At 36.3% G+C, this 12,782-nt stretch overlaps 1 protein-coding gene across 10 annotated transcripts in view; it reads right to left on the bottom strand.

The window, feature by feature from the left end:
- Positions 1-12,782, bottom strand: part of NBEA (neurobeachin) — a 731,576-nt gene that overhangs the window by 119,355 nt on the left and 599,439 nt on the right. For all 10 annotated transcript variants that reach the window (XM_055244143.2, XM_055244145.2, XM_063619313.1 and 7 more), the window contains 2 exons: positions 3,492-3,609; positions 2,984-3,086 (listed from right to left, as the gene is read on the bottom strand). In XM_055244143.2, the coding sequence (XP_055100118.2) occupies positions 2,984-3,086; positions 3,492-3,609 (221 nt within the window). The remainder of the gene's footprint in view (positions 1-2,983; positions 3,087-3,491; positions 3,610-12,782) is intronic.

The following is a 12,782-nucleotide window of genomic DNA, read 5'->3' as shown; positions in this document are numbered from 1 at the left end:
GATCTGACACCACCACATTCATTTCCTGTTCCACACTGATTTTTCATGTGGCTCTTGTTTTTCAAGACAGTAGCGACCAAACACCACTTTCTCAGAGGTGTCACTGAAAAAAATGCAGCCCTATCTAATCATTCTAAGTTGAAACTTGGAACTAACTCGAGCAAATAGTTTGTGTGGTATCTGACAAATGTTGCTGTTTTTCCCTAAAAAATTAAAAAATGCCCTGCAGCACCCCTGAGAATTCACTGTGATATCTCAGGACTCCTTGGTGCTTAGTTTGGGAACAACAGACTTAAGGCTATTTCTATTACTCATGGATTATTAACATGAGTATTCGCATGGAATCTTAATAGGCATTGTCTTGTACATAGCACAAAAGATTATCAAAATATCTCTTGCAAAGATATCTTGCAAAATATCTCTGGCAGAATATCTCTTGCAAAGGTATTTCCCCATTTTATGGTAGATAAGAGTGTCATTCTGCTTGAGTAGTGTTATTCATTCTTTCAACCAATATTTATTGAATTCCTACTAAGTGTGAGGCTTGCTTACTGTTACCCAGTTAAGTGACAGGTTTAAGCCTAGATGCAGTGTCTCCCCTTTGCCACTTGGTACTTCTAAGGATGTATATCTAGGGAAGTACATAAAACTGAGTCTGTAAGAATATTATTAGGAAACTAATAATTAGTTGAGCTTTTTGGGGGAAAATAAGCCAAGGACAACAACAGGACATTTGAAGATAGAATGGCATTATGAATTACAGAGAGACCAAAACTACTGAGCCGCTCTTTTGTTTTCAATTTTCTTATAAAGAATGATCTTCCAGCTGGGCGTGGTGGCTCTTGCCTGTAATCCCAGCACGTTGGAAGGCTGAAGTGGGTGGATTGCTTGAGTGCAGGAGTTCGAGACCAGCCCAGGCAACATGGTGAAACCCCATCTCTACAAAAAATACAAAAATTAGCTGGGCATGGTGGCACATATCTGCATTCCCAGCTACTTGGGAAGCTGAGGTGGGAGGATCTCCTGAGCCTGGGGAAATCAAGGCTGCGGTGAGCTGAGATCGCGCCACTGCACTCCAGCATGGGTGACAGAGTGAGAGCTTGTCTCAAAGAAAACAAAAAAAGAATGATCTTCCAAACGTCAGAAAGAGACCAAATGTGGTTAAAAGGGAAACAATACTCATAATACGTAAGAAATAACTAAAAGAGCTTCTGATTGTTTTAAATGAATTCCGGTCCAGACAAGTCAAAGAATACTGAGGGAAATTATACATGCCATATAGGAACCTCTATTAGTAATCTTTCAGGAATCATGGTCATTGAGAAATATGCCAGAAGACAGGAGATTATTCTTAAAAAGGAAAAAGTTAGACCCATTCGTAAGTTCTTAATGTCAATTCCTGAGTAAATTCTTGAATTGATGATTAAACAAATAGTATGTAAGCACTTGGGAAAGGAAGTAATGATTATTATGAGTCAGCTTAGATTCAATAAGAACAAGTCTTGCAGAACTAACCTCATTTTCTTTGATAGATGAAATGCATTTTTCTTTGACCTGTATTTTATATAAGTGCTTCATTATCTACTAATATCTTAGTTTAATCTTGTCATTCTACTAGCAAATATCTTGAGCATGTGTATACATGTCAGTGAATTGGTCTTACACTGTAAGCTTAAAGAGAATAGATAAGTTGCAATACAGGGTAACCCCAGCTGAATAGCACTTAAAAACCACTGCTGCAATTAGGCACTGTGTTAGGTCCTGTAGATTAAAGGATAAATAAAACACAGTCCCTGTCTTTCAGTTGTCTGTTGCCTATTTAAGGGAGGATAGACAAAGATTAGTTTTCCTTTCCATCCATACAATGCTGTGCAATAATTCTCAAGGATGTAACAGTCTATGTGGTAGACACTGTTGTATCTACCTAAAGCCAATCTCCCTTTGTTCCTCTTCAACAGAAATCCTCTTTTGTTCATGTAGGAGCTGGCAAAGAATCAGAGGTATCTTTTTCCATAAATCCTAGGGAATGACTGGGCTAAGCCAACAGAACTCACACCTTTTTGGCAGTGATTGTTTTAGGAATGGGAAGGTGACTGTATTCTGGCCAAAGGGACTTAAGATAAAGATTGCTTTAGGCTTCTGAGAAATACATTCCTCCTAAAACAGAGAAGCTTAAAGAGAAATCCTTTGTGTCTTTTTCCTACTGTAATGCAGTTGTGTGAAGATGTAGTAGCTGGAGAAGTGGTGGTGATTTTGTGAATACAAAGCCAACAGAGTTCTGATATCACTGAACCTCTGAACCAATACTGGCAGCACCTTAACTCCAGATCTTTTATATTAAACACACACACCCCTATTGTTTAAGCCACTTTTAGTAAGGTATTCAGTTATTTAGAGCCAAAAACGACAAACTGATATCAGCAATATAAGTAACTACTGATTATGTTTTCTACTTAATATTAGTATCTTTTAATAATATAAGATTTCAAAATGATTCTTCTAAAATACCAAGATGAAAATCGAGGAAATATGGTTACAACTAAACCATAATTAATGACTATTACCCTTAATAAACTCTAAGGGTTTTATTGTTTTAATTAAGAAGCATTTATATATGGCATTTATAAAAACATTATTTATATGCTATTACATAGCAATTAATCATTTATGATCTTCAGGTTTTTGGTATGTTTCCTGTAAGATTTTAACAGGCAAGAATGTCTTAATTATATGCTAGCTATGATATGCAATCAAGTTTTTTACTTTGTTATTTATATGTATTAAATAAAAATCTGCCCTAACCATTCTGTCATTCTCAAAATAGCTATTTTCATAATCTTTATCCCTACAAATAAGCTTCAGAGAAAGAAAATTCTTTGGTCTCTGAAATAATTATAATGTTATAACCACATTTACATTGCTGTAATATTGAGATGGAAATATGTTAACAAGCCATAGATAATATGTAATATGATATAATTACCTGGCTTGCGGCAGACCATAGCTGGTCCCTACTCCAACCCGAGGCAAGCTATAGACAACTTTTTTTACTGTTGCTTGATCAGGGAAATTAAACATAACTGAGGCTGTGGTAAGAAGAAAAAAACAGAGTTTAGAAAACCACAGGAAAGTTAGCCATCAATTTTACAAGTCATCTTCAAGTGCCTGTCATGATTTATTTGGAAAGGTAATGAATCTTCATGAAAAATCAGCTTTCAGTATAACTGTATCCATGAGAAACCTAGGGTTAACATTTCAAACAAATTCATTTTTTTATCTTTTATTTATTTTATTTATTTATTTATTTTTTATTATTATAGGGTTTTATCAAGTTTTAGGGTACATGTGCACAGTTTAAAAAGCATTTTTGTTTGTTTAAGCTAGAGCACATCAGAAATACAGTGAGAAAAATCAACACATCATCATACCGTGTAAATGAATGATATGTAAATATGAGCACATTTTCTTTCAAAATATTTAAGGGGACTTACTTCGGTTTGCCATAAATACTTCCAAAGCAGTGTTTTGTAGAAGGTAACGTCTTGAAAATACAGCTCGTATCTCACTGAACATCCATTTTCCGTGAAGTCCCTCAGTGTATGCAAGAACCTAAAATAAACAGTTTAAAGGGAAGTGTCAATCAATAAAATATGGATTTAAGATCTACTCTGACAGTATCTTAGTAAAAGTCAGAAAACTAGAAATGAATTCACTGTCTGTCACAACATTGTCAATAATTTGATACTGTGTATTTGCAAAATTTCTGCCTTTCTAAATTGTCTTAGTTGGGCCTTGAGGAAAAGAAGGAGTAGAAAAACATACTCAAGGAGACTCTGTGACTTAAAACCGAAAATATATTATCACTTTTGGGTCTTGTATATAATTAATTGGACCAGGTGACCACCTGTGAGACATATATTGTTGGTTCTTTCCAATATCCTTTCTCCCCTTTCTTCCTTGCTTAATGGAAGCCCAGCTACCCCCAAAGGGTCCACACTGTCAACCCCAGGCAAAGGATCATGATTGGTTTAATCCAGGGGTCAGCAAACTTTTCTGTAAAAGGCCAGAGAGTACATATATTTAGCCTTTGCAGGCTACACAGTCTCAGTTGCAACTACTCAGTTTTGCCATTGTAACATGAAAGGAGCCATAGACAACGTGTAAATAAAGGGGTATGGAGGTGTTCCAACAAAATTTTATTTACAACAAGTATGAGCTGAATTTGGCCCCCAGGGCAGAGTTTGGCTGACCCATGGTCTAAGCCAATCCTGACAATGTTATTCCCTGCTTCCCCAAATTCCCTTGTAACTTTGTGGAAGCACATTAGGCCAAGCACTGGTTAATGAGATCAAAACCAAAAGCAGTCGAGGATGTTTGAGAAAAGCTGATGAAATGAGTCATATGTAGCTGGCATACCACTTTGCCCTTCCTGCTTGAATGGAGATGTGATAGCTGAAACTGTAGCAGCAATTGTGTAACTATGAGAGGAAGGCCAAGGTTGGCTCTAATACTGAGCTACTGAAACAATCACAGCAACCATATCTGGACTTCTGGTTACCATGTATATAATCTATATTTGATTAAGCTACTGTCCTCAAATCTACAACAAGCACATTCCCTCCTGATACACCAACGTGTATTAACAATTCATAGGGACTTTTCTACTTGCTGTGGTATACACTACTGCACTTACATTTGCTTTGGTGGAAATGAAAACAGTTACTGAGTTTTACATACATTATATTCATTTTACATACATTATATTCATATATACATTTGAAAACAAGTTAGAAGTTCCTTTTTACGCTTCCTTTCTTTAGGAAATATACATAAAATATATAAGTGTATAATCTTTTGGTCTTTATTTTTTGAAAATCCCATTTTGTAACCCTTAATTCAGTTTTTGTCTTTCTCTAGACATTGAAAGGTTTTTGGAGGCAGTCAGACGTCTATTTAAATCCTGAAACATTTTGGAACCATTAAGGCTCCTACTTGACTCTCGACTCTGCTATTTACCAACTACAGTATTTTGAAAAACAATTATTTAACTCCATCTGGTTTTTGTCATCTGAAAGATAGTGATAATGATACCTGGAAATGGTTAGTTTAAGCAGAGACAGAGAATACACAGTACATGACCCTGGCTATTAAGTTCCATTGATGAATTTATATCTCCTTGTTGTTGAGCGTCGGGTGACAATTGGTTTTTGGTTACTAAATGCAAAACTTCTTGTACATTTCACAAAAGGGTTATAGTGACTTGCCACAATTTATACTTATAAATTGTTAGTTGGCTATAATGGTTTCCATATTTGATTTTCATAGACCAGTATGATTTTTTAAAAGGGATAGTGATACAGGATTAACTTTTTTTTTTTGTCAAGTAGGAAACATTTTAAGCCAAAACAGCCACAATAACAAAATCTATCTTTAACTATAATCATTATTTCACTAAGGTACTAAAAATATTATGGCCACTTGAAAACCCAAACAGTAAAGTGAATATAATATCAGAAAAAATGATAGATCTTCCCATGAAAGCTGTGTTGGCACCCTTATACCAATAGCGTTATGTCACAAAGATACCTGTATCTATATTTCTAGGTCCAGATATATCGATATCTCACATGTGTATACACATACATAGTCATATTTTGACTTATTTTTTCATTTTGGAGCTATGGTATAATGAAAATTTGACCAAGCATTTCTTTCCATTAAGCATGTTATCAGTTTTTATGTTAGTTATAGCAAGCAGATAGCTCCAAAAAGTACGTTTCTTTCCATTAAGCAAGTTATCAGTTTTTATGTTAGTTATAGCAAGCGGGTAGTTCCAAAAAGTATGTTAGTTTGACTCCTTAAGTGCACCATGTAAAATTGTATTTTATAAATTGTGCCAATTATTCATTTATGGCCTTCCATGTGCAAATTCACCCTTAATTGCTTGCTCTGTGAAAATGAACCTGTGTCCTTAAAATATTTTTCCTTTGCTACCTGGCATAGCATTAAACTTTGTCAGGAAAGGGCACTGAAGAGACCACACAGGATGAAGGGTTTTTTTCTTCTCTGTTCTGGTGTGCTCACTTGGCAGGCGCCTGTTCTCCAGCACTTGGCTCCTGGGGTGCATGATGCTCCCAGCACCCAGTGATCAGCAGTTTTCTCTGTACTTCCCTCACCCCGAGCTGCTTTGTAGCAGAGTGTTTCTGTTGGGACACCTCCCATAAATGGCTTCACCAATTCCTTTTTTTTTTTCTTTTGAGACAGGGTCTCATTCTGTTACCCAGACTGGAGTGCAGTGGCGTGATGTTGGCTCACTGCAACCTCCACCTCCTATCTTCAAGCGAGTCTCCTGCCTCAGCCTCTCAAGTAGCTGGAATTATAGGTGCATGCCACTACCACTCGGTTAATTTTTGTATTTTTAGTAGAGTCGGGGTTTCACCATGTTGGCCAGGCTGGTCTCGAACTCCTGACCTCAAATGATCCACCTGACTCGGCCTCCCAAAGTGCTGGGATTACAGGTGTGAGCCATCATGCCGGGCCAATATTCTTTAGAGTTATCTTTATTTCTTACTAGCCAGTCCCTTGTTACTCAATCTCCTGGCATAATTTATATTATAATTACATTAAACTTTTCCTATCTAAATTGCATTCTGATTCCTCTCCCCTGACTGGATCCCAACTAATAAACAAACTCAGTTTTCCTATCACCATTCTCTTAGCTACAGCCTGGGAGCATAATGGTCCTTAGGGACCCTCTGTAGCAAGAAAAAAGGAAACTAAGATCAGTAAAGCTTAAACGCAAAGAGGACAGGGAGAGATAACAAAATTAAAAGAAAATGATTTTGCTAGTAGCTTCTAAATGGCTTAGGAAGCAAATTCTGAAAGACAGATCCAAAGGTCCAAAGCTATTTTGAACAATGGCAGCATCATTTAAATAAGTGTACAGCCCTTACCAAAGGGGACATGGGAAGAAAAATTATTTTTATCTATGTTCTTATATGCTTTTCAAAAAATCTGCCTAATTACTTTACAATAACCCATGTTATATTTAAGCATCTGAAATCCTAAAAGGGCTGATGAAAGACAATGTTCTGAGCTAGCCATAATTCCCTGCTAGGAAAACCTAATAGAGCCTAGGGTCCTTTTCTTTTCTTTTTTCTTTTCTTTTCTTTTCTTTTCTTTTCTTTTCTTTTCTTTTCTTTTCCTTCTTTCTTTTCTTTTCTTTTCTTTTCTTCTTTTCTTTCCTTTCCTTTTCTTTTCTTTTTTTTCTTTTCTTTTCTTTTCTTTTTTTTTTTATAGCAAACCACCTCCTGCTTTCCCCGCTTGTTACCTTCAAGACTGATCACGGAATAAGATGATCCTAAAATTTCTTTATTTAAAAAGAGTTTCATTCCATAATACATTTTTATTTTAAAACATTTTAGGCCGGGCACGGTGGCTCACGCCCGTAATCCCGGCACTTTGGGAGGTCAGGGTGGGTGGATCACAAGGGCAGGAGTTCGAGACCAGCCTGGCCAATATGGTGAAACCTTGTCTCTAATAAAAATACAAAAAAATTAGTTGGACATGGTGGCACATGCCTGTAATCCCAGCTACTTGGGAGGCTGAGGCAGGAGAATTGCTTGAATCCAGGAGGCAGAGGTTGCAGTGAGCCGAGATCACGCCACTGCACTCCAGCCTGGGTGACAGAGCTAGATTCTGTCTCAAAAAAAAATAAATAAATAAAACTTAGATCTACTCCTCTCAGCTGCCTTTTCTGACATGCAATTTAAGAGTTATCATGTAACTCTCTCTCTTTTTTTTTTTTTTGAGATGGAGTCTCATTCTGTCAGCCATGCTGGAGTGCAATGATGCCATCTCCTCTCATGCAATCTCCACCTCCTGGGTTCAGACGATTCTCCCACCTCAGCCTTCTGAGTAGCTGGAACTACAGGCATGTGCCACCACAACCAGCTACTTTTTGTATTTTTAGTAGAGACGGGGTTTTGCCACATTGGCCAGGTTGGTCTTGAATGCCTGACCTCAAGTGATCTGCCCACCTCGGCCTCCCAAAGTGTTGGGATTACAGGCGTGAGCCCCAACACCCAGCCTATCTTATCACTGTTTAATTCTGCACATGAAAATGGTTAATTTTTTATTTGTTTGTTTTTTGTCTGTCCCCTCCCTGTGACATCAAATAGGAGAATAGGACTCTCATCTATCCTATTTACTGTTCGATACACGGTGCCTAACATAGTGTCTGGCACATATGTGCTCCATTTATTAAACAAACATTTGTTTGTTTAATAAATCCCAATGGGAAACTGATAAGAAATAGTACATATGGGGAAGGTTCTAAAGAAATTGTACAAAGTACGTGCATTTTGACTCCTTTGCTAAACCAGAAGAAGCTCTCTCCAATGTGGCCTTCAGACTTCTCATGTTTATGTCCTAAAGGTATAGTCCACCAAACACCCCTGCTGACTTTAATCAAGAACCAAAACAGTAATATAAATACAGCTGGTTTCTCTTTTTTAGTAGTTTAATTTGCACTACCATGGAACTTTCACCTGGGTTAGATCCCATTCTGAGAAGACACTACCTTTACAATAAAAGGATTCCTTGACTCCAGAGGAGTTATGGAAGGGCTTTAGGCTAAGCAATTTTGACTTGATATTCTGGACTTATGCCTCTCACATGGGAAAATGTATACTAAGGTATGTCAAAGAATATCATTTGGAACCCCTTCTTGGGCATCAATTTTATTTCTGGTAAGCAATTTAAAACAGTTTTGTAGTAAAATTAGCACAGGCTGGAAAATAATGCAAAAACGAATGAATTATTAAGATAAAACACTGGTACTCAGATAAATGTGATTACTGTGGCTTCCTTGGACTGTATCCCAAGGCTCCATTACCCTGCTCTGCTCACAGGCATTGGGAAAGTCCTGAAGCTTAGCAGGAAGGTGGCAGAGTGGGATTTGAGGCACCGCACTAGGGAGGCATGCAGAGGATAGAGTGGAATGCTGTGGGATGGGGGCAGAATGACTGGAGGGGATGCTGCTTCAGGCAAGTGATGAGTTAATCAATCTGTATAAATTTCATAAGTGTAAAGGAATATCAATCACAGTCAGTTGAGTTTATGGTACATTTCTATAAAAATCTGGGCATCAAGCCCAGGCCCGAAATATGGCCTGATACTTTTTTATTTATACTTTTACCGGTTACACAATTTTCTATAAATTTAAGGACAGTCTATAGTAATTCTTTCAGTTTGCTTTTTATTTAGTCCAAGATATTTTTCTAAGTCATTTAAGTACTTTCATGTATACTTGAGGTTTGTGGTTTTGTTTTCTTTCTTAAGCCAAGCTTCCCATATCATCTAGCTTGTGCCTGCCTGTTTCTTCAAATTATTTAATATACAATGAAATCTAATCAACCAATATTATCCCATCCAGTTTCATTTTTGAGAACTGAATAAACATAATTGTTGATACATCATACAGATCATAAACAAGAATATTAAAGCATCTTGACCCCAAATCTTATGGAACTCTGTGATTTTCTTAAGTGACCACTGAACTATACTGAGTTAACTGCTTAGTATCCAAAAGCAGTGAAGGGAGAGAGTTCATGTCAGCCTCATGCCCTGAGGTCTGCCCCATTCACTTATGAATTTTAGTTCACTTATGAGCTAAAGTACATAGAAAGCACATAGAAACTAAGGTACATAGAAAGTAATACAGTACAAATGTCATAGAAATCCCTTGTCAACCACCTACCCAAATATGGGCTTAACACATATTATCTGGTGATCACGTTGAAAAATACAAGGCTGCTGTGCACTCATGTGTATCGGACATGTATATGTTGTCAGAAACATGTAAATGACTGTCAAATCCCAGATGCAAAAAGCTTCATCTTTTTTTCTTTTTAAGGAAGCTAAATATTGCGCAACCTAAAAAAGTACTTGTTTAGTGATAGCTTTGCTGATCTCAAATCATCTAACGCATATATTAGCACAAGTATTACAATTTTTTTCTTTGAATATAAAAAAATATAAATTTTGTTTCCAGTTGAATTTCCTGTTACGAATTGATGAAAATGCTGCAGAAGGCTGGGCAAACCCTTTTTTAGAGTTCCTAAGGTTGTCGCGTTCAATCCACACTTGCAGCCTCAACAGTTTAATTAAAGGGCTTGTTGTGGTACAATTTAACGTTACAAATCCCTATTACTTTTATAATTTCATATAAATTTGGAATTTGTGGCAATGGCTCAGGATTACAGCAAATATATTCAAGAAGAATAGTTCAAAAGAAATTTCAGGTCCACACTCATATGAGATCATCCATGCTCTTTTTAAACTGTCAGCTGAATGGAGAGGATTCCAAGGCCCTGAAGGAAAGTCGATCTACAAGCTGGGAGAGGCTTGACTTCCAAAATGACCACCTGGAAGACCATGTCTGACTGATACCTGCTGTGTGGCACATGCGGTGAGGATGTGGGGAGCAGCCATGGCACACTCCCTTCCCACCTCTCACCACATGTCTTGGTGATGCTATTTCCCTACCAAAGACATGGAGAAACATACGATAGTACAGGTTGTCTTTCCCATCTCCAAAAAGGAGATGGGAAAAACACGTTGCCATTCTCCACTTAAAAAATAAAATAAAAAATGGTATTTCTCTATGTTGTATTGACTGGAGTATGAGATCTGTTGAGGGGTAGGAGCATCAAATGGGATAATTCAAAATACCTGATGGAAGCCTTGGAAAGTGAATGTTCCCAGTGACTGGACTAAAAAAAAAAAAATCCTTTTGCAAGTCAGATGTCTTCCCAATTCTTTACTTTCAAAGAGGAGAAGTTGGACCTAAATGGGCTGTCAGTTGAGAGATAATTAAAAATAACTTCTGACAATAGACCCTTATGTGATTTTTAGCACACAACTTGGAAGGAGTAGAAAACATTGAATAACATTGTCTATAATACAACTTCGACATGCTATTTACTTATGTGAACAAGATTCTTCAACACCTCTATAAAAAAGAAAGTTATAAGTAGCTCTAATATTGATTCCTGTATTGTTGTAGCAATAAGTAATATTCATATGTGCATGTGTTAACTGTTCATCTCATTAAGAGATGAATTTCTAATATAATTTCATTTTTTATGCTAAATAATTATTTTTCAAAGTTCACAATATATTTATGCTGTTGTATGATTGTATGCTAATAATATTTGTAACAATTTATTTCAGAATAAAAATTTTAAATACTTAGAATGTTATGGTCTTAAGAACCTGAAAAACTAAAGCTTTAATCAGTAAGTATATACACTTTTTGCAGAGTAGTAAAATATAGTGATCAAAAAAGACTCACAAGCACAAATATTTTAGATTAGGTAAATTTGGGGGAAGGAATTGAAAGGAAGTATGAGTTCAAAGAGAAATTATATAAAATGTTCATTTGAAAAAAGAGCTTCTTTGTATATCTTAAAACGGATGATAACAGTAACCAATCACTATTCTACTTATTTTATTCTACTGGATATATCTGAAAAGTAATATAACAATTTTATTTTAAAATAGTAATATTTAGAACACACCAGATATCACATCTTTTTAAAATATTTAAACTTATGGAAAATTTTAACTGTTAATTTAAACATGTGTAATGTGGTATAGAGCTTTATAAAATTCTTTTACAAAATTGGTGAAAAAAAGTTAGAGAACAACTGCTATAGACCACTCCTACACAATAAAGCAATCTTCAAATATCTGGCAGAAGAGTTTCACTTTAGCCTTTTATTCAATTAATAATGAATACTATCATCAAAATAAAATTGTCAAGGGCAGGCACTATAGTCAGTAAAATGTAATATGGACCAAAAGATTGATCACAGAACCAAACCACTCCATAAAACTTACATGGAAAAGAATTAATCCTGATGAAAACAATTCAGTAATATAAAACTGCAAATGGGAAAAACTGAAAATGGCTTAAATGTGAGGCAAACAAAAATGATCAAGAAATGAAGCTGGAAAAATAAAGGTTTCCAGAAAATATATCCTCGATGAAAATTAAACAATGTTGCTATAATGGCTGTGTTTAGGAATGTTATTATATGCCATTATAAACACAGCCATTATTGGTACATGGGCATATGGGTATGTAGTGGGGGGGGGTGTCAAAACATCCTACAATTGGGGGAAATATAGGCAGCCCATCCGTAGAGAACTTTTGATTTAATAATCTTGATTTTTTTTCTCTAATTCATCAATTTATGGACCTGCTTACTTTAGACTTAAGGCTTCCCCTGGGTCTGCCTCTCTTACTAGCTGTGAGATCTCAGGCAAGTTCATTAATTTTTGATGTTTTGGTTTTCTTATCTAAAGATGGGGAAAAATAATGCTACCTAACTTCATGGGGTCATTGTGAGATTGAATGAGATATTAATAGCTCTTTTCAAAAAAATGCTCAGCACAGTACCTGGCACACAGAAAATGCTTAACAAATGTCAGCCTACTACTGCAGTTAGTCCCTACCTTCTTGTGCATGTGTACAGACACACACGCACACACACCCCATGCAGACCTCTGGTTCTAATCTTTGTTGATGACATTACCAAAGCAGATGTAGAAAATCCGGACCACAGCACATAGCCTTTTACTGAACTAAAAGCCACATTTATTGTTTCTTTAGTGGTAGTTTGTATCCTAGACATTATTGGAATCATAGTACTTAACTCTTAACTACAAAGCCCAACTATTTGGGACACCAGCTACCAGTCTCGGTATTAGCAGTG

This window comes from Symphalangus syndactylus, chromosome 15 (genome assembly GCF_028878055.3).
Source record: "Symphalangus syndactylus isolate Jambi chromosome 15, NHGRI_mSymSyn1-v2.1_pri, whole genome shotgun sequence".
In the NCBI taxonomy this organism is placed as follows: Eukaryota; Metazoa; Chordata; class Mammalia; order Primates; family Hylobatidae; genus Symphalangus; species Symphalangus syndactylus.
Note: the sequence above shows the minus strand (reverse complement) of the source record. Positions and strands in the feature narration are given on the sequence as shown.